The 25,523-nt window shown below is 46.1% G+C and overlaps 1 protein-coding gene across 2 annotated transcripts in view; it reads right to left on the reverse strand.

Annotated features, from left to right (window-relative positions):
- Positions 1 to 6,024: 6,024 nt before the first annotated feature.
- LOC142245186 (aldehyde oxidase-like) overlaps positions 6,025 to 25,523 on the reverse strand; it is a 314,224-nt gene continuing 294,725 nt past the window's right edge. For both annotated transcript variants that reach the window (XM_075317642.1, XM_075317641.1), the window contains 3 exons: positions 25,218 to 25,406; positions 24,173 to 24,340; positions 6,025 to 6,842 (listed from right to left, as the gene is read on the reverse strand). In XM_075317642.1, coding sequence (XP_075173757.1) covers positions 6,792 to 6,842; positions 24,173 to 24,340; positions 25,218 to 25,406 — 408 coding nt within the window. In that variant the 3' untranslated portion in view covers positions 6,025 to 6,791. The remainder of the gene's footprint in view (positions 6,843 to 24,172; positions 24,341 to 25,217; positions 25,407 to 25,523) is intronic.

Below are 25,523 nucleotides of genomic sequence, written 5' to 3' on the forward strand. Positions count from 1 at the left end.
AAGGCTAGAGGACCCCCCAGGCCAAAAGTCCCAACTTCGCCTCTTATTATTCCAGCTGACGGGACCAGGGGGCTGTATCCTCGGTCCTGGGTTTCCTGAGTGCAGCCCTTTCTCCGTCTTCCATGCAGCCCGATTCCCAGGCATGATCTCTAGTAACGCAGGTCCGGCCACCCTACGAGACCTTCACCAGGCCGACCCACAGACGATCTGCCAGCACACCTCCTCCTGGATCTCATCCTGATCTCCCTCTCTGCAGGGGCTGGCTCAGGGCACCCTGCCACAATGCTGACGTCACGAGCCGGTGAGACGACTGCATTCCCTGTTCCCACTTTCAGTGCAGGCCTGCTAACCGCTGCTGGGCCCAGCTGCCCACCTGAATTCCTCCCAGGCCGGAGCCTGCTTGCTCTCTTCGTGCTCGGCGTCTGGCCTAGAGGATCCCTGGAGGGGAAGGGGTTGTATCGCTGGGCCCGAGTTGACAGCCTGTCTGGCAGCCTAGACTTGTGGGGACACCGCTCTGGCAGGGAAGAACTCCACTCCACCCCTGGACTCCTGACGATGATTCCCCTGATGGTCTCCTGCAACCAGCCAAGGGATGATTACCAGCAGTGGCCCTGAGCCAATCCAGGAGCTGATCTATGGACTTCATCTTTAGGTAGACAGAAAATGGACACAGGGACTAATTTGCTGTCCCAGAAGAGTGGGAATGGTGTAGACTCCACCCCCACCTCATCTTATAAAATGCTATAGGATAGGGGCTCTACTCATCCCCTTCACAAGAGATCCTCTCCTCCCCTCCAATGCTGGTCATGCTGGCCTCTGCCCATGGCCCGGGGGGTAGTGCTACGGCCTGTCTGGACTTTGGGAATACAGTAGCATGAAAGTATATAAGGTGTTTGTTAATGAAAACAAAGTAATAAAATCTGAACAGAAGTTGGATACATACAATACTGTGCAAACGTTTTAGGCAGGTATAGAGAAAATGCTGCAAATAATGCTTTAAGAAATAAAGTGTTAAATGCTTATTTTTATCAATTAAGAAAATGCAAAGTGAATGAACATAAGAGAAATTCAAAGCACATCAATATTTGGTGTGATCGCCTGTCATAAATTATGAGTTACTGAGTACCGATCCAGGGCTGGGGGCATTTGATCACGTCCTGCACCATCTGATGTGACCAGGTAATTGAAGCAGGTTATCTGATGGAGAAAATGGAGTGTGCACACAGAGTAATGGACATGTAGCTGTCATTGATAGATAACTATTTGGGCTAGCAGAGGTGTCCTGTATGCCGCCACTGGTACATAGGTGTTAAAAGCTGAGACGTCAATGCATTCATCTTGTGCAGCCGCTCTGTTTGTACTTCAAAGTCAGGACAAGGTAAAACAATAGTTTAATTTTTTTTTTGAATTCTAATTCTAAATTACAGAATCCATGTATATATCCATAATCAGGAAGTGTATTTGCATGTGTGGTAAAATTGAAACAGTTTGGGTAGCTGGGCACAAACAGGAATGCAGTATCTCCCTGAATTATGGCTATATCGTATTCAGACCCGCCACCAGGGCATTACTGCCCTTACTGGTGTATGGGGACTGGTGAACAGAAGCAAAAAGGGGGGGCTAGGACTGGGTGAGATACGCTGGTAGCGTGTCTCATCCAGTCTTGGCTTCCCTCTTTTGCTTCTGTTCATCTGGCCCCAGGGGTAGGATTCGGCCGTTTCAGTATTCAACTGAACATCTGTCATTGGTTGCACATTCAGTTGAAATATATTGCTGCACGGCCATAGTTAACAGCTGTCAGCCAATCAAAGGCCGGCAGCTGATGTTGGTACTCACGTCACCAGCCTATAACGTCACTGCCATACGCCTTCACATTCTTGCTGCATAGATCAAGTAGGAAGAGAATGCCGCTCAACCACAGCCTGGTTGTCACGGGTATGTGTTGGTTTTCCACATGTAATTCTTGCTTTGTCCTAACAGCAGAGGTGGTGCTAGAGAGAAGGACTGAGAAAAATTCTGTTTGTGGACAGTGGTGCAGGAGTCAGCATGGTGAATGCTCTGTTTGTAAGAACTCATGGGCTTACTTGCAGTATGTTAACTAACCCCATGTCCATCTATATCATTGACTCAGCAACACTCGCTAAGGGATGCCTGACACAGATTATACATGGTATAAAACTGAGGGTAGGACCCCTGCTTTATGAAATAATTTATTGCTATGTTCTGGAAGACCTTCCCACTCCCATTGTACTGGGTCTACACTGGTTGGGGAAACATAAGCTTGTAATGGATTGACAATCAAGGGAAATTGTAGAGTGGGGAAACTACTATATTCATAATTGTTTAAACACTTCTCTCACTACGGACTCTACGGAGTCCTTACCTGCATTTTTGTCTTGGGTTTGAGGATGTTTTTTCGTAGAGGAGGTGTCAGGATTTGCCTCCCCATCGTGTATATGATTGTCCCATTAATCTGCTTCTTGTAGCAAAACTTCCCAAGTTCAGAATGTATAATCTTTCTGGCCCAAAGACACAGGCTATGAAGGATTAGATTGCTGAGAGTCTGGAGAAGGGACATATCAGACCCTCCTCTTCGTTTGTGGCGACAGGGTTCTCCTTCGTTAAGAAGAAAGACGGAGGTCTCCACCTTTGTTTGGATTTTTGGGAATTGAATCAGCTTATCGTCCGAGACCCTTATCCTCTCCCTCTGAATCTAGAATAATTCAACAAGATTGTGGGAGCTAAGTGGTTCTCCAAGTTGAACTACCTGAGGGACATTTTGAAGTCTGGTCCTGCCATTTGGTCTCATTAATGCCTCTGCCGTTTTCCAACATTTTGTGAATTATATTTTTCACCATTTGGTGGGCAGGTTTGTGCTGGATTAATTGGACGATATCTTGATCTACTCACCTCATATGGAGACACATGAGATACATGTAAAACAGGTATTGCAGATGTTAAAAGATAAACTGTATGCCAAACTGGGGAAGTGTGTTTTTGCTGTCCAAAAGGTACAATTTTTGGAGTATATATTGTCATCCTCAAGTTTTCCTGAATCCTGAGAAGGTCCGTGCTGTACTTGACTGGGATCGTCCGGAAAACCTGAAAGTGTTACAACCCTTTCTAGGATTTACCAATTTTTATCAGAAATGTATTCAGAACTATTCAGTAATTGTAAAGCCGTTCAGTGACATGACAAAAAAGGGACAGATTTCTCTTTATGGTCAGACACGGCCCAGCATGCTTTTTTCCACTTTAAAAAGATGTTTTTCCACTGCACTTACACTCACTCAGCCTGATGTTTTGCAGCCTTTTATCGTGGAGGTCAATATATCTGAGATGTAAAACCTGTCATATCTCGAGTCTGCCAAATGTCTCATTCCCAGGCAAGCTAGATGGTCTTTGTTTTTTACCAGGTTTAGTTTTACTGTCACTTACTGTCCAGGGATTAAAAAATCAAGGCAGATACATTATCCTGGAGCTTTCCTGGTGGTAGTGATCATGGGAATCCGGTACCCATTTTGCAGAAGGGGGTGGTCATCTCAGCCTTGTGCCCAGACCTAGAGGGGGAGGTGTTGGAGGCTCAGGGGATGCCCCAGCCTGTTGCCCTTCAGGGAATTGTTTGTGCCACCCAACTTGCGCCATAAACTAATTGGGGAACATTGCAATTCTGTACTTGTGGGTCATCTAGGTAGTAAAAAAAAACACCTTAGACCTCCTGTCTCGTTTTTTGGTGGCCGGGGTTGCATCAGGATATGCTTAACTATGTGTCTGCTTGCAGTATTTGACAATACAAGGTAACGCATACCTATCCATTGGGATCTCTCCTGCCATTGGCTATCCCGAATAGACCATGGATGCATTTATCCATGGATTTCATTATTGACCCACTTTTTCTTCGAGAAAGACTGTGGTTTCGGTGGTTGTGGTTAGGTTCAATAAGATGACGCATTTCATTGCATTTCCGGCACTTCAGAATGCCAAGATTCTGGCTCAGGTGTTCATCAATGACATCGTAAAGTTTCACAAGGTTCCTTCCGATGTGGTCTCAGATCGGGGAACCCAGAGTGTTTCTGAATTTTGGAAACCATTTTGTGCTTGACTGCGGGTGCAGTTGTCTTTCTCTTCTGCCTTCCATTCTTAGTCGAATGGGCAGACAGAGCACATAAATCAAAATTTGGTAACTTACCTTAGGTGCTTTGTCTCTGAGAACCATAAGGATTGGGCATCTTATTTACCATGGGCCGAATTTGCTTTAAATAATCATCACCAGGGGTCTACTGGCAAGTCACCATTCTTTGGCGCATACGATTTTCATCTGCAATTTGGTACCTTTAGTGGTAGGGGTGCTTCTGGAGTTACTGAGGAGGAACGTTTTGCCTTATCATGCTCTGCTGCATGGCAAGGGGTTCAGAATAATTTGAAGCTCATTGGAGACAGAAACAAATGTATGGCTGGCAAAAAAACACTTGCCTGGTCCAAGAGTTCCAAATAGCTAAACATTTTTATTCTCATTTTCTATGTCATTCCCTTCAATACTTGGTGCACTGGAGGGGTTAAGGACCATTGGAGAGGATGTGAGTCCCAGCATCAGATCTGAATGCCACAAGATTGGTTCATTGATTACATGCTGCCCATCCAGATAGGCCTGGTCCTGAGTGTCCGGAGACCACTCGTAGAAGGTGGGTACTGTCACAGGTGACAGGCAGTCATGTGCTTTCTGGCTATAAAAGGTCACATTTGGCTGCGCAAAATGCTCCTTGACTTTCTATTGTTCCTGCTGTTAGTATTCGTTGTAGTAGGTAACTTTCCAGCTGGGTTTTCATCTCTTCCTCTGTAGAACCCAGGGGAGCCCGCTTTCCATCCAGTTGCTGATTATCAGTATTCCCATCTTCCCTGGACTTGTGCTGGTGATATTATTCAGTTCATTCAAACTCTGCAAGCAGGTAGCTTGTAGTCATCTATAGTATCATTCTGAAACTTTGCTGAACTTCTACCTGAGTTATCTGTGGATAAGTAGTTCATGTATTTTCCCCTTGTGTGTCCTTGTGTCTTCTCTAGTGTTTAGCGGGGTTGACAAAGAGCTCATCCTACCCTTCCCTATTTAGGGTCCAGAACTGTGGATACCAAGGGTCAGGTATCCAGCTTGGTGCAGAACCTATCTAGAATGGTGAGGGACCCCAAGGACCAGTGGTAGATTTGATCAGTGGTCACCTTCTCCCCCTTCCCTAGACACAGGGTTTCCCTTCCCTTTCTCTTACTTCCCTGTACCTAGAGTGACAGAGGCTTTAGCTGAGTGTAGGAACCAGTAATGAGATATGCCGTGACGTGGCTACTGGGAAGATATAGAAATGCCCATTTTTGTATGCTAAATATCTCAATTTTTCTTATATTTCTTAAAGCAGTAATGCATGTCTATATTCTTACATTCATGGTTTGCATGCTTTAGCATTTTAGAGTGCACCAGTTTTTTTGTCAGTATCCAGCAGCAGTCCTGCATGTAACCAGCACTGAGTCTGCTGTATCTATCCTGTCCATGTCCCTGCACCCATCTTGTCTGTGCGCCTGAGTCCTGTTACCAGCCTGATTACCTGTATCTGATATGCAGAGTCTATCCTGATGTCCTGTGCCAGACGTTCTGTACTTACCTGCATCTGTGCTCTTGTTCCCGTCCAGTCTGTGTTCCTGTTTCTGCCTTGTTTGTCCTGCCTATGCCTGTCCAGTCCATAACCTGACCAGGGTCCTGCTGTCACCCAGCTCCGCTCAGCTGCCACAGTCCCAGACACTAACCTAAGGTTGGCACCTGGCATCTACCTGGTAGCGCTCAGTAAAGCCCCTCCTATGTCAGGGTAAGCCTACAGTCATGGCCAAAAATGTTGGAACCCTTGAAATCTTTCCATGAAAATTCTCCCAGAAATTTTTTGCAATTACACATACATTTATTTCCTTGGCATGTATTCGAAGAACACAAAAAACCCCGGCAAATTCGACATAATTTTGCACCACAACCCAAAAATGTGCTTGACAAAATTATTTGCACCCTCAATTTAATATTTGGTTCACACCCTTTGGAATAAATAAGTGCAATCAATCACTTCCTATAACTATCAACAAGCTTCTTACACTTCTCAACTGGAATTTTGGACCACTCTTTTTGCAGACTGCTCCAGGTCTCTCATATTTGAAGGCCACCTTCTCCCAACAGCAATTGTAAGATCTCTCCACCGGTGTTCAATGGGATTTAGACCTGGACCCATTGCTGGCCTCTTCAGGACCCTCCAGTGCTTTATTTCTATACCTTTCTGGGGGCTTCTTAAAGTAGGTTTGGGGTCATTCTTCTGATGGAAAACCCATGATCTATGATGCAAACCCAGCTCTCTGACACTGGGCACTACATTGTGACTCAAAATATTTTGGTAATCTTTAGATTTAATTAGCCTTACACACAGTATAATATGTTCATTAGAATTGAATTAGTTTTGTATAATCATGTTTCCTATTAGGGGGGGGGTCTAATGACAGTAAACGTAATGAGAAAGTTACACAAAAAAAATCTTGAAGTCTGATATAGCCTAGGAATATATTTTCTTGAAGCATACAGTACATCACAGGTTTTTTCAAGCATTACACAAAGCAAACTAATTGAAGATATAGATATATATCATTGTTCAGCATGCAATATTCTATCATATTCCATTTTTGTAAGATAAGCAATTCAAGGAAAAGATTTTGGGCTCCTGTATAGTCGGGAGACAATCCCTTTGGTCAAGTACTGTAGGTCATCATGTATGTCACACATCAATAGACCATGGGATGAAAGATACAGGGTCATCTTTTTGAATCTAAAAAGAAGAAGAAAAAAAAGAATTACATTGGCACACTTGACTATTTTATACAACCCCTTTTTAAATTAATTTTTAATAAGGACAATCTATTAGGCGGAGCTAAGGCTATATTTGACAATAAACGGAAGCTGTTAAGTTTCATTAATTAAACCACGCTACTGATGATTTCAAAAAGATAAAAAAACAACAAGACATCATTGGAAACTGTAAAACAATGGTACACTATATGGTCAAAAGTATTGTGACACATCTCTCAATCACTGGATTAAAGTTTTTCATTCACTTCCCTTGCCAAAAACTATGAAAAATTTTACAAAAATGTTGCAATTTTCAAAATTTTTACTATATGCCCTTAAACCCTCTAATGACCCTTGATGCTACCATAAACTTCACAATCACAAACTTCCTGTGAGAGCTAACAGGGCGCCCGCACTCACAGGAACACTGCAATTCTGCTGATGAGAGTGATGCTGCTCTGATCAGCAGAAATCAACAGGCGATCGATCGGACTGTGTAGTGGTAAAATCCCCTAGGGGACTAGTAAAATAAATAAAGTTTTTTACAAATATGAAAAAATTAAAAAAAGCCCCTAAAGGGTCAAATCCCCCCCTTTTTGCCCCATTGCAACTAAAAGTTAAAAAACATACACATTTTTGGTATCGACAAGTTCAGAAATGCACGATTTATCAAAATATCAAATCAATTAATCAGATTTATCGGCGTGGTGAGAAAACAAATCCAAACACAAAAATTGCCCCGTACCTGGGTGATCCCATAGCCATTATTCAGCCCAGGGTTACCATGGAGACCATCAATAATACCGCAGAAGAAATGCTACCACAGGCCTCTTGTATCCATTGTTTCAGGTGCCCCACATCCTGGATCCTGGATCTGTGGTATTGCTCTCGGTGTGTCAAGAGTGGGAGAAGAGAATTGTGTTGACAATTCAATACAATGTGCAGCACTTTGAGCACATCCTTTAGTGGGTTACTGTCATTGTTCCATGTCACAAACTTCTCAATAATGAATAAAGCTATGTTAAAAATGAGCATCCCATTGTTTTTCCTGTGCAATTCTCTATGTGTTTGATGTGTTACATGACCCCCTTCCTATCGAAAAAATTAAAGTTGAATTCAAAATGGCGGCTTGCAGATGGCCCCTCCCATGTACTAATATGCCACAAACTGTAAGGTGATATCAGCAACCACTTCCATTTTATCAGGGTGTATCCATACTTATAGCCCATCCTATAGTTTTATAGGAACAAAAAAAGACTTTTTCCTTCACCTCCATAGAGATGCAGTATATACAAGTGCATCTCAATAAATTAGAATATCATCAAAAAGTTAATTTATTTCAGTAATTCAATACAAAAAGGGAAACACATTTATTATATAGAGTCATTACACACAGAGTGATCTATTTCACGTGTTTATTTCTGTTAATGTTGATGATTATGGCTTACAGCCAATGAAAACCCAAAAGTCATTATCTCAGAAAATTAGAATATTTATAAGAACAACTGAAAAAAATGATTTTTAACTCAGAAATGTTGGCGCCTACTGAGAAGTCTGTACAGTAAATGCACTCAATATATGGTCAGGGCTCCTTTTGCATGAATTACTGCATCAATGCGGCGTGGCATGGAGGCGATCAGACCGTGGCACTGCTGAGGTGTTATAGAAGCCCAGGTTGCTTTGATAGCAGCCTTCAGCTCATCTGCATTGTTGGATCTGGTGTCTCTCATCTTCCTCTTGACAACACCCTGTCACGCTCCCCGGGTCCCCTGCGCTGCTCCCCGGCTCACCTGTCACGCTCCCCGGCTCCCCTGCCTCGCTTCCCGGTTCCTCGGTCCGGTCACCGCCGCTCCCCGCTCTCCAGCATCCATTGCCGGCGCGTCCCCGGCGTCCTGGTCCCCGCTCCCGGCGCCCGTCGGCTTCTCAGCCCCAGCCCGGCTCTGCTGCTTCCTCCTCTCAGCTTCCTGCTCTGGCTTCTGGCACTCGGGCCGCGCGCATGCGCATTAGGGCGCGCGCGCGGTCATTGACCCTTTCTTAAAGGGCCAGCGTCCATTAACAGGAAATGATGCACACAGGTACAGGGTATAAAGGGGTTTAATGTCCAAGTGGGCGGGGCCTGATCTTCGTGTTTCTCAAGCTAGGAGTCAGGTCTCCTTGTGTTCCTGTGAGATACTCACCTCTCTCTCTTCTAGAGCCGAGCCTGCCTCGCCATCCGGTCCTGCCGAATCCCGAACCCCGAACGCTGCCTATCTGCCATCCTGACAGTCCGTACCATCCTGGATCCCTGCGGTGACCCGTCATCTCGCTCCAAAGGTTCCGGACCCCGCCTGACATCTTCTCGGCTTCCGAACCTGAGCTCCGTCACCCGGACTACCATCAGTGACTCCGTGGTCCCAGGGACTTCTCCGTTATACTCTTGTGCACGGACTGTTCTGCTGCCTATAGTGCTCCAGCTACCGGACCCCTTACCAACATCAAGGAGTTCGGCCCAGGGGATCCACCTCCTGGGTCTGCCCGTCCACCTGGCCCTAACAGTAAGGTCAGGCCATGGATCCCGCTGCAGCACTAGCAGCCGTACAGGAGGAACTCCAACGCCAGCGTGAGACTCAGACCCGCATGCTGCAATTCATGTCTTCTGTGGACGCCCGCCTGAACACGCTACAAGCGGCAGTTACGTCTTCAGCATCCCGGGCTTCCACTAGTCAATCCACGGTTCCAGCTCCCGTGGCGACTTCTTCGGATGCTTCCAGACTTCGTTTGGCCTCACCACCCCGGTACGCCGGAGACCCCAAGACCTGCAGGGGATTCTTAAACCAATGCTCCCTCCATTTCACGCAGCTGCCGCATTTGTTTGCCTCCGACCAAGCCAAGGTCGCCTTCATCATGTCCCATCTAGAGGGTGAGGCACTGGCGTGGATGAACCCCTTGTGGGAGAAGGGGGATCCTGTGACCACGAACATCCAGGAGTTCCTGCAGGCATTCCGTGGCACCTTTGACGAGCCCGGACGCGCCTCCGCGTCTGCTTCATCTCTTCTCCGGTTACGTCAGGGGACTCTGACGGTGGGTCAATACGCAATTCGGTTTCGCACCTTGGCTTCGGAACTCGGGTGGAACAACGAGGCCCTAACCGCCGCCTTCTGGGAAGGACTCTCGGGGCGAATTAAAGATGAGCTGGCGGGTCGTGACGTACCGTCCACCCTGGATGCCCTGATTGCCCTAGCGACTCGAGTGGACATTCGCTTTCAGGAGCGATCCAAGGAAGTGTCCCGTGAGAGACGTCCGGTACGGCATTCCTCTCCTCCGTAGAAGCCCTCCGTACTTCAGTCATCGGCATCTGGGGTCCCCGTCCACGAGCCCATGCAGATCGACCGAGTGCGGCAGTCTGAACAACGTCGAGCCGAGCGGCTCGCCAAGGGCCTCTGCTTTTACTGCGGAGAGGGCACACACCTGCTACGCTCCTGTCCAGAGAGGCCGGGAAACTCCAAAGCCTAGGGTTGGTAGGAGAGGCCACCCTAGGTGCTGGGACTCTCTCAGACCCGGTTACGTGGACTGTGCAAGTGACAACGGGAGAGACGCGGTTCACGGCTGAGGCGTACCTCGATTCTGGGGCCGCAGGCAATTTCATCCAGCAGGCCACGGTGGACAAGTACCAGGTGCCGGTTACTCCACTCGACAAGCCCCTGGTGATTGCCTCTGTGGATGGGAGACCCCTCTCTGACACCATCTCCTGGATCACCAGGCTGGTTGAACTGCGTATCGGTGCCCTGCACACCGAGAACATCGCTCTCTACGTCCTCCCACACATGTCCCATCAAATCTTGCTGGGACTTCCCTGGTTACGGACACACGAACCATCAGTCAGCTGGGGCACTGGTGAAATCACCCGATGGGGCTCTTCGTGCCATGATAAATGTCTGAAGACCATACAACCCATCCGACGACCTCCGGTTCCAGAGAACCTACCGGGACTGCCCTCGGCCTATTGGTCCTTCACGGACGTCTTTGATAAGAAGGAATCTGAGGTTCTTCCGCCACATCGTCCTTACGATTGTACCATTGACCTGCTCCCGGGAACAACACCACCTCGAGGACGGATATATCCATTGTCTCCAGCCGAAACAAGGGCCATGTCTACCTACATCACAGAGAGCCTGGCAAGGGGATTCATTCTGAGATCTTCCTCTCCTGCTGGAGCAGGCTTCTTCTTCGTGAAGAAGAAAGAAGGCGACTTACGCCCATGTATAGACTACCGGGGATTGAACCAAATCACCGTGAAAAACAAGTACCCTCTGCCGCTCATCCCCGAATTGTTTGACCGGCTTAGAGGAGCTCGTGTGTTCACCAAGTTGGATCTACGGGGTGCCTACAACCTAGTCCGCATCCGCTCTGGGGACGAGTGGAAGACCGCGTTCAATACTCGCGATGGACACTATGAATACTGCGTGATGCCCTTCGGCCTGTGTAACGCACCAGCAGTCTTTCAAGAATTGGTGAACGACGTTTTCCGGGACCTTCTCTACGTCTGTGTGGTGGTGTATCTGGATGATATCCTTGTCTTCTCTCCGGACCTCCAGACCCACAGAGAGAACGTGCAGCTGGTTCTACAAAGACTGAGAGAGAATCGTCTGTACGCCAAGTACGAGAAGTGTGTCTTTGAGCAGTCTTCTCTCCCCTTTCTGGGTTACATCATCTCCGATACCGGACTGCAGATGGATCCAAAGAAGGTCTCCTCCATCCTCAACTGGCCTCCTCCTTCTGGACTGAAGGCAATCCAACGCTTCCTGGGGTTCGCCAACTACTACCGCCAGTTCATCCCTCACTTCTCTGCTCTGACTGCTCCTCTCTCCGCCTTGACCAAGAAGGAGGCTAATACAAAGGACTGGTCACCTGCGGCCGACGCCGCGTTTGGCTCTCTGAAGCGGGCATTTGCCTCCTCTCCTGTGCTCCACCGTCCGGAGTTAAACCGCCAGTTCACCTTGGAGGTGGATGCCTCCTCCTCGGGAGCCGGAGCAGTGCTCATGCAGAAGTCCTCCTCCGGGAAGATGGTGACTTGCGGATTCTTCTCCAAGAGCTTCTCAGCGCCTGAACGCAACTACACCATCGGTGACCGAGAGTTATTGGCAGTCAAACTGGCTCTGGAGGAATGGCGCTACCTTCTGGAAGGAGCAGTGTACCCCGTGATCATTTACACGGACCACAAGAATCTGGAATACCTGCGGTCCGCTCAGCGACTGAACCCACGGCAAGCCAGGTGGTCCTTATTCTTTGCCAGGTTTGATTTCCAGCTCCATTTCCGACCCGCGGACAAGAACGTACGCGCTGATGCCTTGTCCAGGTCTTTCATGCCCATGGAGCAGGAGGAGGAGACTACCCAACCCATCATCTGTCCTAGCAAAATCATTCCGGTGGCCCCTGTCACCCTGGCCCAGATACCGCCCGGGAAGACCTATGTCTCTGAGACTGACAGGCAAAAAGTGTTACACTGGGGACATGCCTCGAAAACAGCCGGTCATGCTGGTCAGAAGAGAACATGGGGTGCGATTGTACGTCATTACTGGTGGCCATCCCTTCGCACGGACGTCGCTGCTTTTGTCTCTGCCTGCTCCTCTTGTGCCAGGAACAAGACGCCCAAACACCTGCCATATGGCCATCTTCTGCCTCTGCCGATACCCTCAGTTCCGTGGCAACACATAGCGATGGACTTTATTACGGACTTGCCACTGTCCTCCGGACACACAGTCATATGGGTCGTGGTGGATCGGTTCTCTAAAATGGCTCATTACGTCCCTATGGCAGGACTGCCCTCTGCTCAGGAACTCGCGGACGCCTATATACATCACATCTTCCGCTTGCATGGCTTTCCATCACACATCGTATCCGACAGAGGAACTCAGTTCAGCTCCCGCTTCTGGAGGGCTCTCTGCAAACATCTGGGAGTGACTCTGGACTTTTCTTCTGCCTACCATCCTCAGTCTAACGGCCAAGTGGAAAGGGTCAATCAAATCTTGACCTCCTTCTTACGTCACTACGTCAACGCCCATCACGACGACTGGTCCACGCTTCTTCCTTGGGCTGAATTCTCCCATAACCACCACATCAGTGAGTCGTCCTCCAGCTCTCCCTTCCATGTCGTTTACGGACTTCAGCCCTCCGTCCCATTGCCTGTATCCCCTTCTTCGGATGTCCCTGCTGCTGATACTGTAGCCCGTGACTTTGCAACCATTTGGGACTCTGTCAAGGCGTCCCTTGGGCGTGCTTCCCTGCGGATGAAGAGACACGCCGACAAGAGACGTCTGGACCCTCCGTGTTTCTCTCCTGGAGATCTAGTCTGGCTTGCTTCCAAGTACGTCCGATTGAAGATACCATCCTACAAACTGGGTCCTCGCTACATCGGGCCGTTTAAAGTCCTCAACAAGATCAATGAGGTCTCCTACAAGCTACAGCTCCCGGCCACGATGAGGATACCCAACTCATTCCACGTCTCCCTGCTCAAGCCGGTTGTCCTTGGTCCCTTCTCCGCTGCTGCCAGTTCGGCTCCTCCTCCTATTGCCGATGACGACGTCTATGCGGTAAGAGATATCGTGGCCATGAAAACCGTACGGGGTCGACAGTTCTTCCTGGTGGACTGGGCAGGGTATGGTCCTGAGGATAGGTCCTGGGAGCCCCGGGAGAATGTGGGTACTCCGCTGATCCGTGCCTTCCTGTCCCGGTTGCGGGGAGGGGGGCGTGGGGGGGGGGTACTGTCATGCTCCCCGGGTCCCCTGCGCTGCTCCCCGGCTCACCTGTCACGCTCTCCGGCTCCCCTGCCTCGCTTCCCGGTTCCTCGGTCCGGTCACCGCCGCTCCCCGCTCTCCAGCATCCATTGCCGGCGCGTCCCCGGCGTCCTGGTCCCCGCTCCCAGCGCCCGTCGGCTTCTCAGCCCCAGCCCGGCTCTGCTGCTTCCTCCTCTCAGCTTCCTGCTCTGGCTTCTGGCACTCGGGCCGCGCGCATGCGCATTAGGGCGCGCGCGCGGTCATTGACCCTTTCTTAAAGGGCCAGCGTCCATTAACAGGAAATGATGCACACAGGTACAGGGTATAAAGGGGTTTAATGTCCAAGTGGGCGGGGCCTGATCTTCGTGTTTCTCAAGCTAGGAGTCAGGTCTCCTTGTGTTCCTGTGAGATACTCACCTCTCTCTCTTCTAGAGCCGAGCCTGCCTCGCCATCCGGTCCTGCCGAATCCCGAACCCCGAACGCTGCCTATCTGCCATCCTGACAGTCCGTACCATCCCGGATCCCTGCGGTGACCCGTCATCTCGCTCCAAAGGTTCCGGACCCCGCCTGACATCTTCTCGGCTTTCGAACCTGAGCTCCGTCACCCGGACTACCATCAGTGACTCCGTGGTCCCAGGGACTTCTCCGTTATACTCTTGTGCACGGACTGTTCTGCTGCCTATAGTGCTCCAGCTACCGGACCCCTTACCAACATCAAGGAGTTCGGCCCAGTGGATCCACCTCCTGGGTCTGCACGTCCACCTGGCCCTAACACACCCCATGGATTCTCTATGGGGGTTAGGTTGGCAAGTTTGCTGGCCAATCAATCACAGTGATACTGTGGTTATTAACCTCATAACGATGGCCGTACGACTTAAAGCGGCGGCAAAACAGGGTACTTATTCTGTTCCGCCGCTTTAAAGCGGCGGCCCGAAAAAACCCTGTAGCGCCCCCCAGCGACCGAAAATCTCGGGGGTTTCAGCTACCGGGGGTAGCTGAGACCCCCCCAGATTATGAATCGGGGTGTTTTTTTTGGACCCCGATAATGTGATCACCGGTATACACCGTATACCGACGAACACATGAAAAAAAAAGAAATGACCGGTAAAACTGATTTCTTTTTCATCTGACATGATCAAACATGTCAGATGAGAAAGAAATCTAAACCCCTAGTGCCCCCAAAGCCCCCGGTACCAGAGAGCCCCCCCCCACCCCTACCCCAACTCCGGAACAGTCAAAATGGCGCCGAAGCGCACAGAAAAGTGTCGCCGCCGCCGGCTCTGCATTCATTTCCCTCCGATCTGAAATGATCAAACATTTCAGATTGGAGGGAAATGTCCTCCCCCTGACCCCTCCTCCGGTCCACCGGAGCCCTCTGGTCCACCGAAGCCCCTCCGGTTCTCTAGAGCGCTCCCTCTTCCCCCCTCCGGAGCATGCAAGATGGCGGCGCGCAGCGCACAGTAGTGCGCGGCCACATTCATCCTGCTCTTTCTGCCACATGTGACACGTCACATGCGACAGAAAAGTCGTCCCCAGGTCCCGCCGTCAGCCCCCCGTCAGCCCCCGGTCAGCCCCCGGTCAGCCCCCGGTCAGGCCCCGGTCAGGCCCCGTTACCTAGCTTCTGATCCGTCCCCGTGATCACTCCGCCTCCTAGAAAGCTGGCGGCACATGCGCAGACAGCAGCTGTCAGCTGGATCCTTGCAAGCAGGGACGCTGACCTCGCTGCTGCACTGTGGACCGGGGGAGAGTGAGTGCAGTAATCTGCAGCCACACTCCTCACATGGAGAGCCTGCTGTTCTAGAAAATGGGGGGTACGTTCTGTGAGCGTGCCCCTCATATTCTGGAATGAGGTTACTGAAGGTCACTCTGCCCTAGGTTGGACCGGGGCAGTGTGAGTGCAGTATTCTCAGATTACTGCACCCACACTGCTCATGGAGAGCTTGCTCTTCCAGAAAATGGGGGATACGTTCCCTGAACGTGCCCCCCATATTCTAGAAGGTCCAGAGTCGCCGAGGGACCTCCAAAATGGATTACAGCGACCGAAATTTATTTATTTTCAATAAATTGATGAAAAAGGAATGTTTCGGGGAGTTTTTTTTTCAAATAAATTTTTTTTTGTCTTCATTTTTTCTATTACTGACTGGGTTAGTGATGTCGGGTATCTGTTTAGATGCCGTGACATCACTAACCCCAGGGCTTGATGCCAGGTGACATTACAGCTGGTATCAACCCCGTATATTACCCCGTTTGCCACCGCACCAGGGCGCGGGATGAGCTGGGGCAAAGCGCCAGGATTGGCGCATCTAATGGATGCGCCACTTCTGGGGCGGCTGCGGCCTGCTATTTTTATGCTGGGAAGAGTCCAATAACCATGGCTCTTCCCACCCTGAGAATACCAGACCCCAGCTGGTGATCTAATTTGGGGGGAACCCCACGTTTGTTTGTTTTTTGTTTTTTTTTTTTTAAAAAAACGCCTGGGGAGCCCTCCAAATTGATCACCAGCCAAGGTGAAGCTGTCAGCTGTGGTTTGCAGGCTACAGCTGTCTGCTTTACCCTAGCTGGCTATCAAAAATAGGGGGGACCCCACGTCGTTTATTTTAATTATTAATTTTTTGGGGGGCTAAATACAAGGCTAGGCACCCTTTAGTGCCACATGAAAGGCACTAAAGGGCGCCAGCTTAGCATATGCAGTGGGTGGGACGTTATATATGTTTGACATCTATCCATTCATCCATTGTAGCATTTTAGGCTGTGTGCCCACAATCAGGGTTTGCAGCGTTTTGGGTGCAGAGTGTTTTCCCTGCGTCCATAACGCTGCGTTGTGCAGTAAAAGCACAGTGGAAGGATTTTTAGAAATCCCGTGCCCACTGTGCTTCTTTTCTCCGCAGCATACACTGACCTGTGGTGCATCTTTCCGAGCCTCAGCATGTCAATTTATGCTGCGGAGACAAGAGTGTTCTCTGCAGGTAGCATAGAGCTCCACAGCAGCCTGAACCCAAATCCTGGGCATGGGCAGCTGCGTTCTCCCGTGGACAACACTCACATCTCTGCAGGAAGGCTGGCACTGTGTACTAGACGCCGTGTCGCTGGATCATGGCCACATAGCCTAAAAGTGAGAAATTTGTTGCTACAGCAACATTTTTGTGAAGTACCTGTGGATTCAAAATGCTTACTATACTCCTGAATAAAATGCAGTTTCCAAAATGGGGTCACTTGTGGGGGGTTTCTTCTGTATAGGTACCCAAGGGGCCCTGCAAATGTGACATGGTGCCCGCAATTTATTTCAACTTTTCCAGAATTCAAATGGTGCTCCTTCCATTCCAAGCCCTCCCATTTATCCAAACAGAGGTTTTTGGCCACATATGGGGTATCCCTGTGCTCATAAGACATTGGATAACAACCTGTGGGGTCCACGGTTTGTTGTTGCCTCTTGAAAAAGTAAGAAATATGATGCTAAAGCAACATTTTTGTGAAAAAAAGGAAAATTTTCAATATGGCAACCTAAGCTTATCAAATTCTGTGAAGTACTCTTGGATTCAAACTGCTCAATATACACCTAGATAAAAGCCTTGAGGTGTCTTGTTTCCAGAATGGGGTCACTTGTGGGAAACCTCCACTGTTTAGGCACCTTAGGGGCTTTCCAAATGCAACATAGCGTCCGCTAATGATTCCAGCCAATTGTGCAGTCAAATGGCGCTCCTTCCCTTCCGAGCCCTGCTGTGCACCCAAACAGTTGATTTTCATCACACATAAGGTATCAGCATACTCAGGAGAAACTGCACAATAAATTTTATGCTGAATTTTTTCCTTTTACACTTGTACACTTGTAAAAAAAAAAAGCTACCTGGTTGAAGTAACAATTTTGTGGTAAAAATGTATTTTTTTATTTTCACAGCTCAACATTATAAACTTCTGTGAAGCACCTGGGGGTTCAGGGTACTCACCAAACATCTAGATAAATTCCTTGTGGGGTCTATTTTCCAAAATGGGGCCACATGTTGGGGAGCTTCACTGTATAGACACCTCAGGGGCTCTCCTAATGCAACATAGCGTCCGCTATTGATTCCAGCCAATTTTGCAGTCAAATGGCACTCCTTCCCTTCCGAGCCCTGTCATGCGCCCAAACAGTTGATTTCCACCACATATAAGGTATCGCCAAACTCAGGAGAAATTGCACAATAAATTTCATGGTGATTTTTTTTCTGTTACCCTTGTGAAAAAAAAGCTACCTGGCTGAAATAACAATTTTGTGGTAAAATTTTATTTTTTTATTTTCATGGCTCAACGTTATAAAATTCTGTGAAGCACCTGGGGGTTCAGGGTACTCACCAAACATCTAGATAAATTCCTTGAGGGGCCTAGTTTCCAAAATGGGGTCACTTGTCCGGGGTTGCTGCTGTTTAGGTACCTTAGGGGACCTCCAAATGCGACATGGTGCCCGCAATCTTTTTCAGCCAAATTTCCTTTCCAAAATTCAGATATTGCTCCTTTCGCTCCAAGCCCTCCCATTTGTCCAAACAAAGGTTTCAGACCACATGTGAGGTATCACCGCGCTCATAAAAAAGTGGGTAACAAACATTGGGGTCAAATTTTTGGAATTACCTCTTGAAAAAGTGAGAAAATTGATGCTAAAAACGTACCTAAAAAAATGGGATCACCACTTATGAAGTATTATTAAGAATCATCAATGTTTTATTGTCAATAGAACACACATAAAACACATAGTGAAAGTGAAAAAATACCGATAAACGAATACACACAGACAAATACGGACATCTAAAATCAATTAAAAGCACTAATGCACTTGAGAGATACCCACATTGAAAAATGTATATTCTTGGTCCAATGCCAATAGGCTGTAGTCAATATTGAACAAACCCTGAAATACCCCTATATTTGTGCCACAAGAAGAGGACTTTCCACAAAATAGAATAGCAGCTTATGCATTTATTTTCTGCTGCTCACTTTGCCATGGGCCAGCCAGTTAATTTCATTTGAGCACCTGTGGGATCCTCTGCATAAGCTGCTATTCTATTTTGTGGAAAGTCCTCTTCTTGTGGCACAAATATAGGGGTATTTCAGGGTTTGTTCAATATTGACTACAGCCTATTGGCATTGGACCAAGAATATACATTTTTCAATGTGGGTATCTCTCAAGTGCATTAGTGCTTTTAATTGATTTTAGATGTCCGTATTTGTCTGTGTGTATTCGTTTATCGGTATTTTTTCACTTTCAATATGTGTTTTATGTGTGTTCTATTGACAATAAAACATTGATGATTCTTAATAATAAGAATAAGTGGTGATCCCATTTTTTTAGGTACGTCTTTTTCTTGTTCTTGCCACGTAACGCAGTGTACCTAGGAGATCCCCGTGGGTGGTGCCATCCCACTGTCTGTCTTTCCCCAAAATTGATGCTAAAGCAACATTTTTGAGAAAATTATTAAAATTTTCAATATGACAACGTAACGTTAACAAAATCTGTGAAGTACCTGTGGATACAAAATGCTCACTATACCCCTAGATAGAAGCCTTGAGGGGTCTAGTTTCCAAAATGGCGTCACTTGTGAGGGGTTTCTTCTGTTTAGGTACCTTAGCGGACCTGTAAATGCAACATGGTGCCCGCAATCTATTTCAGCCAAATTTGCTTTCCAAAATTCAAATATTGCTCCTTCTGTTCGAAGCCCTCCCATTTGTCCAAACAGAGGTTTCTGACCACATGTGGGGTATCGGCGCGCTCATAAGAAAGTGGGGAACACATTTTAGGGTCCATTTTGTTGTGTTATTACTTCAAAAAGTGAATAAATTTGGGTTACCGCAACATTTTTAGGTAAAATTTAATTTTTGCTTTTTTTCATTCCACATTGCTTTTGTTCATGTGAAGCACCTGAAGGGTTAATAAACTTCTTGAATGTGGTTTTGAGTACTTTGAGGGGTGCAGTTTTTAGAATGGTGTCACTTTTGGGTATTTTCTGTCATCTAGGCCTATTGAAGTCACTTCAAATGTGATGTGGTCCCTAAAAAAATGGTTTTGTAAATTTTGATGTAAAAATGAGAAATCGCTGATAAACTTTGAACCCCTCTAACTTCCTAACAAAAAAAAAATTTGTTTCCAAAATTGTGCTGATGTAAAATAGACAAGTGGGAAATGTTATTTATTAACTATTTTGTTTCACAGAAATCTCTGGTTTAACGGTATAAAAAATTCAAAAGTTGAAAATTGCTAAATTTTCAACATTTTTGCCAAAATTAAATTTTTTTCATAAATAAACGCAAAAAATATTGTCCTAAATTTGGTACTAACACGAAGTCCAATATGTGACGAAAAAACAATCTCAAAATCACTGGGATCCGTTGAAGCGTTCCAGAGTTATAACCTCATGAAGTGACACTGGTCAGAATTGCAAAATTTGGTCTGGTCATTAAGGTGAAAATTAGCTCCGTCACTAAGGGGTTAAACCAGGTACTGGAACTTTTGTCAGTGTGGACAGGTGCCAAGTCCTGCTGGAAAATGAAATTTCCATCTCCAAAAAGCTTGTTAGCAGAGGGAAGCATGAAGTTCTCTAACATTTCCTGGTAACTTCACACTAGACCTCAAGCAGCTTGGATTGTGGCCTCTCCACTCTTCCCTCCAGACTCTGGGACCGCGATTTCCAAATGAAATGAAAACTTTACATTCATCTGAAAACAACACCTGGGACCACTGAGCAACAGTCTAGTTCTTTTTCTCCTTGGCGCAGGTAAGACACTTCTGGCGTTGTCTATTGGTCATGAGTGGCTTGACATAAGGAATGCGACAGTTGTAGCTCAGGTCCTGGATACGTCTGTGTCTCATGGCTCTTGAAGCACTGACTCCAGCAGCAGTCCACTTCTTGTGAATCTCCCCCAAAATTTTTAATTGCTTTTTCTTAATATTCATTTCATGGCCGTGGTTATCCCGGTTGCTTGTGCAGCTCCCTCCTTGTGGTGTGTGTCGGTGACTGCCTTTTGAACATCTCTCAAGTCAGCAGTCTTCCCCATCATTGTGTAGCCTACTGAACTAGACTAAGGGACCATTTTAAACGCTTAGGAAGCCTTTGTAGGTGTGTTAATTATTCTAATTTTCTGAGATAATGACTTTTTAGTTTTCAATGGCTGTAAGTCATAATCATCAACATAAACAGAAATAAACACTTGAAATAGATCATTCTGTTTGTAATGACTCTATATATGTGTTTCACTTTTTGTATTGAACAACTGAAATAAATTAACTTTTTGATGATATTCTAATTTGTTGAGAAGGACTTGTATCTATCTATTTCACTATGTAACTGAATAATCTGCTTCTGGCTTCTCTGCCTGCAATACAAGTCAAATCCTCCTATGCACCCCTGAGTACAGGCAGTGGCTAAATGGTAGAGCTGCTGCTTATGGACAAAGAGCGCACAAGTTCTAGTCCTATTGTGGCAAACCAGAGTAAATAAGAAATTAATTTATGCACTGCTATTCTTGAGTTAATTTAGTCACTGGACTGAGAGGAGGAGCCGGAATAAAAGCAGTGAACAGTGGGACTGCAGGAGTGAGCCCTCAAATAGGGACAGTCCCGCTGAATCCGGGACGGTTGGGAGGTATGCAAAAGGAGTGGCTAGAGTGTTGTAAAGCATGCAGTATTTGGATTAGTGGAATCATGTTCTGTGTGGTTATGAGTGATGCTTCTCTATCTGGCAGTCTGATGTACGAGTCTCGGTTTGCCAAATGCCTGGAGAACATTACCCGCCAGACTGGATTGTGCCAACTTTAATATTTGGTAGAAGAGGGATCATGCCATGGACTTGTATTCAGGGATGGGCATAGGCCTCTAAGCTTCAGTTAAAGGAAATCTTAATGTTTCAGCATATCAAGACATTTTAGAAAATTGCAGCTTCCAACTTTATGGGACCTAAGGTATTTTGGGAAGACTCTTTTCTATTCCAGCATGACTGTGCAACAGTGCCCAAAGCAAGTTCTAGTAAAGTGAGTATTCTGTACTGTAGAAAAACTTGTCTGGAGCGCATAGAGCCCTGACCTCCACTCCATCTAATAACTTAAAGGGGTATTTACATCTCCAAGATCCTATTCCAATAGGTAGTAGGTGTAATAATAATATTAGAAAATACCTCCAATTAGAATTGTAGTATAGTTTTCCTAATATAGGCATGTCTATTACCTCATGTGCAAGGCAATGTAGCTTAGGTATCCATGATTGCGACCATGAGCAACTAACTAATTTACTTACTAACTAACTATACAAGTGGACATAACCATGGATACCTAAGCTGCAATGCCCTGCACATGAGGTAAGAGACATGGCTATATCAGGAAAACTATATTGCATTTCTAATTGGAGGTATTTGCTAATCTTAATTTTTTTACACTTACTAAATTTTGGGATAGGATCCTGGAGATGGGAATACCCCTTTAAGGATAAAGTTAAAGAGATTCTAAGCCAGACTATATTGTCCAAAATCAGTGCCTGACATTTGAAATGCTCCTCTGGATAAAAGAGTACATTTCCCACAAACAACCTCCAAATTCATGTAGAATGCCTTCCGACAAGAGTGGTCAGGGAACCAATTTCATATTAATGCCTATGGATTTAGAATGGGATGTCTTAAACACTCTTTTAGGTGTAATGTGTAGGTTTCCCATGTAATGCATTTTCTCTATGTTGCCAAGAATTGCTGGATTCAATGGTCTTGAATTGTCTATCATTACATTACAGCTGAGCTCGGTGATTGGCTGCGGTGATCACATGTTGTAAATAGGATGTCACCTCATAGGGGACTTAAATTGGTGATCATCGTATAGTACAATACTTGTAGGGGTATTCCCATCTCCAAGCTCCTATCCTAATATGTACTAGGTGTAATAATATTAGCAAATACCTCCATTTAGAAATGTAGTATAGTTCTTCTGATTCACTATGTCGCTTACCTCGTGATCAGGACATTACAGGACCTTTTGGTATCCACAGTTATGACCACACATATAGTCACAGTTAGTTAGTTATTTGCTAGTGGTCATAACCATGGATATCTAAGGTCCTGCAATGCCCTGAACATGAGGTAAGTGACAAAGTGAATCAGAGGAACTTTACTACGTTTCTAATTGGAGGTATTTGCTAATATTATTATTATTATACCTACTAATATACGTTAAGTATTGCTGTATAAAGTAAAATCAGTTTCTCTTATGAAGCATGGGAGTACAAAACATGGTGATGAAATGGCCTTCAGTAGACCCACCAGATGCCATAGCAACTCATTTGTACTCTGTGATCACATTGAGATAAAATAGGTGCCAGAACGGATGAACCTCGTGAGTAACACCACTTAAATGCTACTGTTATGACTTGACAGCAGCATTAATGTGGTTAAAGTGAACCTGTCAGGTGCAATATGCACCCAGAGCCACGAGCAGTTCTGAGTGCATATTGCTAATCCCTGCCTAACTGTCCCTGTATACATTAGCATAGATAAAGGGATCTTTAGAAAAAGTATTTCTAAAGATCTTTTATCGTATGCTAATGAGCACAGGGACTAGTCCCAAGGGCGTTATATCCCCCGACTAGCCGCCCTCTTAGCATGTTAGCATGCCCACAGGGGTGTACTAACATACTATTCAATGCAGCATCACCAACAGTGCCGCACGTACCTGGGTTCGCTATCAACGCTCTTCTGAATGCCCGTCACTTCCAGTCATGTGCAGTAGACCTCTGAAGCCGGGACGCATACACCTGGCTTCATACTGCACATGACCGGATGTGCCCGGCATTCAGAAGCGCAGTCACAGTGAACACAAGTACGCGCGGCACTGCTGGTGATGCTGCATTGCACAGCATGTTAGTACAGGGTGGACTAGTTGGGGGATAATGCCCTTGGGACTAGTCCCTGCACCAATTAGCATAAGTTAAAAGATCTTTAGAAATACTTTTTCTAAAGATCCCTTTACCTATGCTACTAGATACAGGGACGGTTAGGCAGGGATTAGCAATATGCACCCAGAACTGCTCGTGGTTCTGGGTGCATATTGCACCTGACAGGTTCACTTTAAACAGCAGCGATCACAGATCAACTCTCGTCACTGATTTTAGACCCAGGCACCTTCAATATATGGAGTGGGCTTTGCTCCTTAACCAGCTTGATACACCTGCACCAGACATGGGATGTACAGCTTGTTGACAACGGGTTAATGATATTCCTGCACCTACTATGTAACTGTCATAGTATAGCAGCTTTACTATACATAATAATAATTTTATTCATTTATATAGCGCTATTAATTCCACAGCGCTTTACATACATTGGCAACACTGTCCCCATTGGGGCTTGCAATCTAGAGTCCCTATCAGCATGTCTTTGGAGTGTGGTAGGAAACCCACACAAACACAGGGAGAACATACAAACTTCTTGCAGATGGTGTCCTTAGTGGGATTTGAACCCAGGACCCCAGCGCTGCAAGACTGTAGTGCTATCCACTGAGCCACCGTGCCGCCAAATACATAGCACATATAAAGGGTATACAGAGTATGAGTAGTTACCATCTCAGTGAATTTGTCTTCACATGCCATACGTATCTTTTCCGGGGTTGCCGGACTGTTCAATTTAAAAGTATTAGACAAGCCCCTTTCCTTCCGAGCAGACGACACAGCATCCTTTATTGCAAAGTATACAACTGATCCCAAAAATACGGCTGCCTCACCAATACCCTAGGGAAACAGTTAATAATGATAAAATCTTAACAAAAATCTATTGTAAATCCATTCCAAATAGGTAAACAAGAACATTACACATGTACCATATAAACGTTTATAATAAACCACAGCCTTTAAAAACAAAATGAGTGATCCATGCATGATACACCAATATTTTGCGGTTTTGGGTGCTAAAGAAAATGCTAAATATGTGGAATACATATAACATGCATTGATCCTATTGCTTGTTTCAGGAAATCCCTTTTTGTTTTCTATACACTTTATGCACAAGGTACTTTGGTAATCAAAGACAATCATCCCTGCTCTTGGATGGACCAACCTGAGAAGTTGTCAGGCATTTTACAGAAATTAAGAGGAAACAGGGGATACAATTAACCACAGAACAATAACAGAACATTTTAAATGAGGGAACTCAATATCTTAAAGGGAATCTGTCAGCAGGTTTTTGCTATGTAAGCTGAGGACAGCATGCTGTAAGGGTTAAATACAAAGATCAACTATGCCTCTCTTATCAGGCTGTGTGCTGTTGTTTACTTAAACAAAAGGCTTTATCACTTGTTGAGTACCATTACTGGACTACAATGTCATACATATGGCAGTCCAGCATACACCCTCCTGTTATTGACACCTCACTGTCAATGTACAATCTTTATAGAGAGCCTGTTTTGGGCAGGACAGCCCTCTAGGCTCTGCTACATGACTTAATCTAAAAATTTGCACCCAGTAATCTAAGTGGTTCATATTTGGATTCATAGTCTATTTGCTTAGAAACATGCTGCTGTCAGATGAAGAAGCAAAACCTACTGACAGATTCCTTTTAAGTATACAATGTACATTTTTCAAGTCGCAGATTGCTTTAAATACTGCTTACCTTGGAAGAATAAATAGCATAAGGGTTTTGTGAAAAAGGAAGCAGTGATACATTAAACTCCCTTGGAATATCATAAACTGATGGGATCTTGTAAGCTCCTGTCCCATTTGTTAGCAATGCACCAGCTGGAGAATACTGCAGCTCTTCTGTTGTATAAAGCCCAATTCCTTGAACAAAAGCACCTTCAATCTAAGAATATCCACACAGAAAAAAAACACATCTTCACTGGAATGCATCTTGCCAGTTCTTAGCTATGGTATTTTGGTATTACATCTATGATATATACAGTACATTGTTTAAAAGCTT

This window comes from Anomaloglossus baeobatrachus, chromosome 7 (assembly GCF_048569485.1).
Source record: "Anomaloglossus baeobatrachus isolate aAnoBae1 chromosome 7, aAnoBae1.hap1, whole genome shotgun sequence".
NCBI lineage: Eukaryota > Metazoa > Chordata > Amphibia > Anura > Aromobatidae > Anomaloglossus > Anomaloglossus baeobatrachus.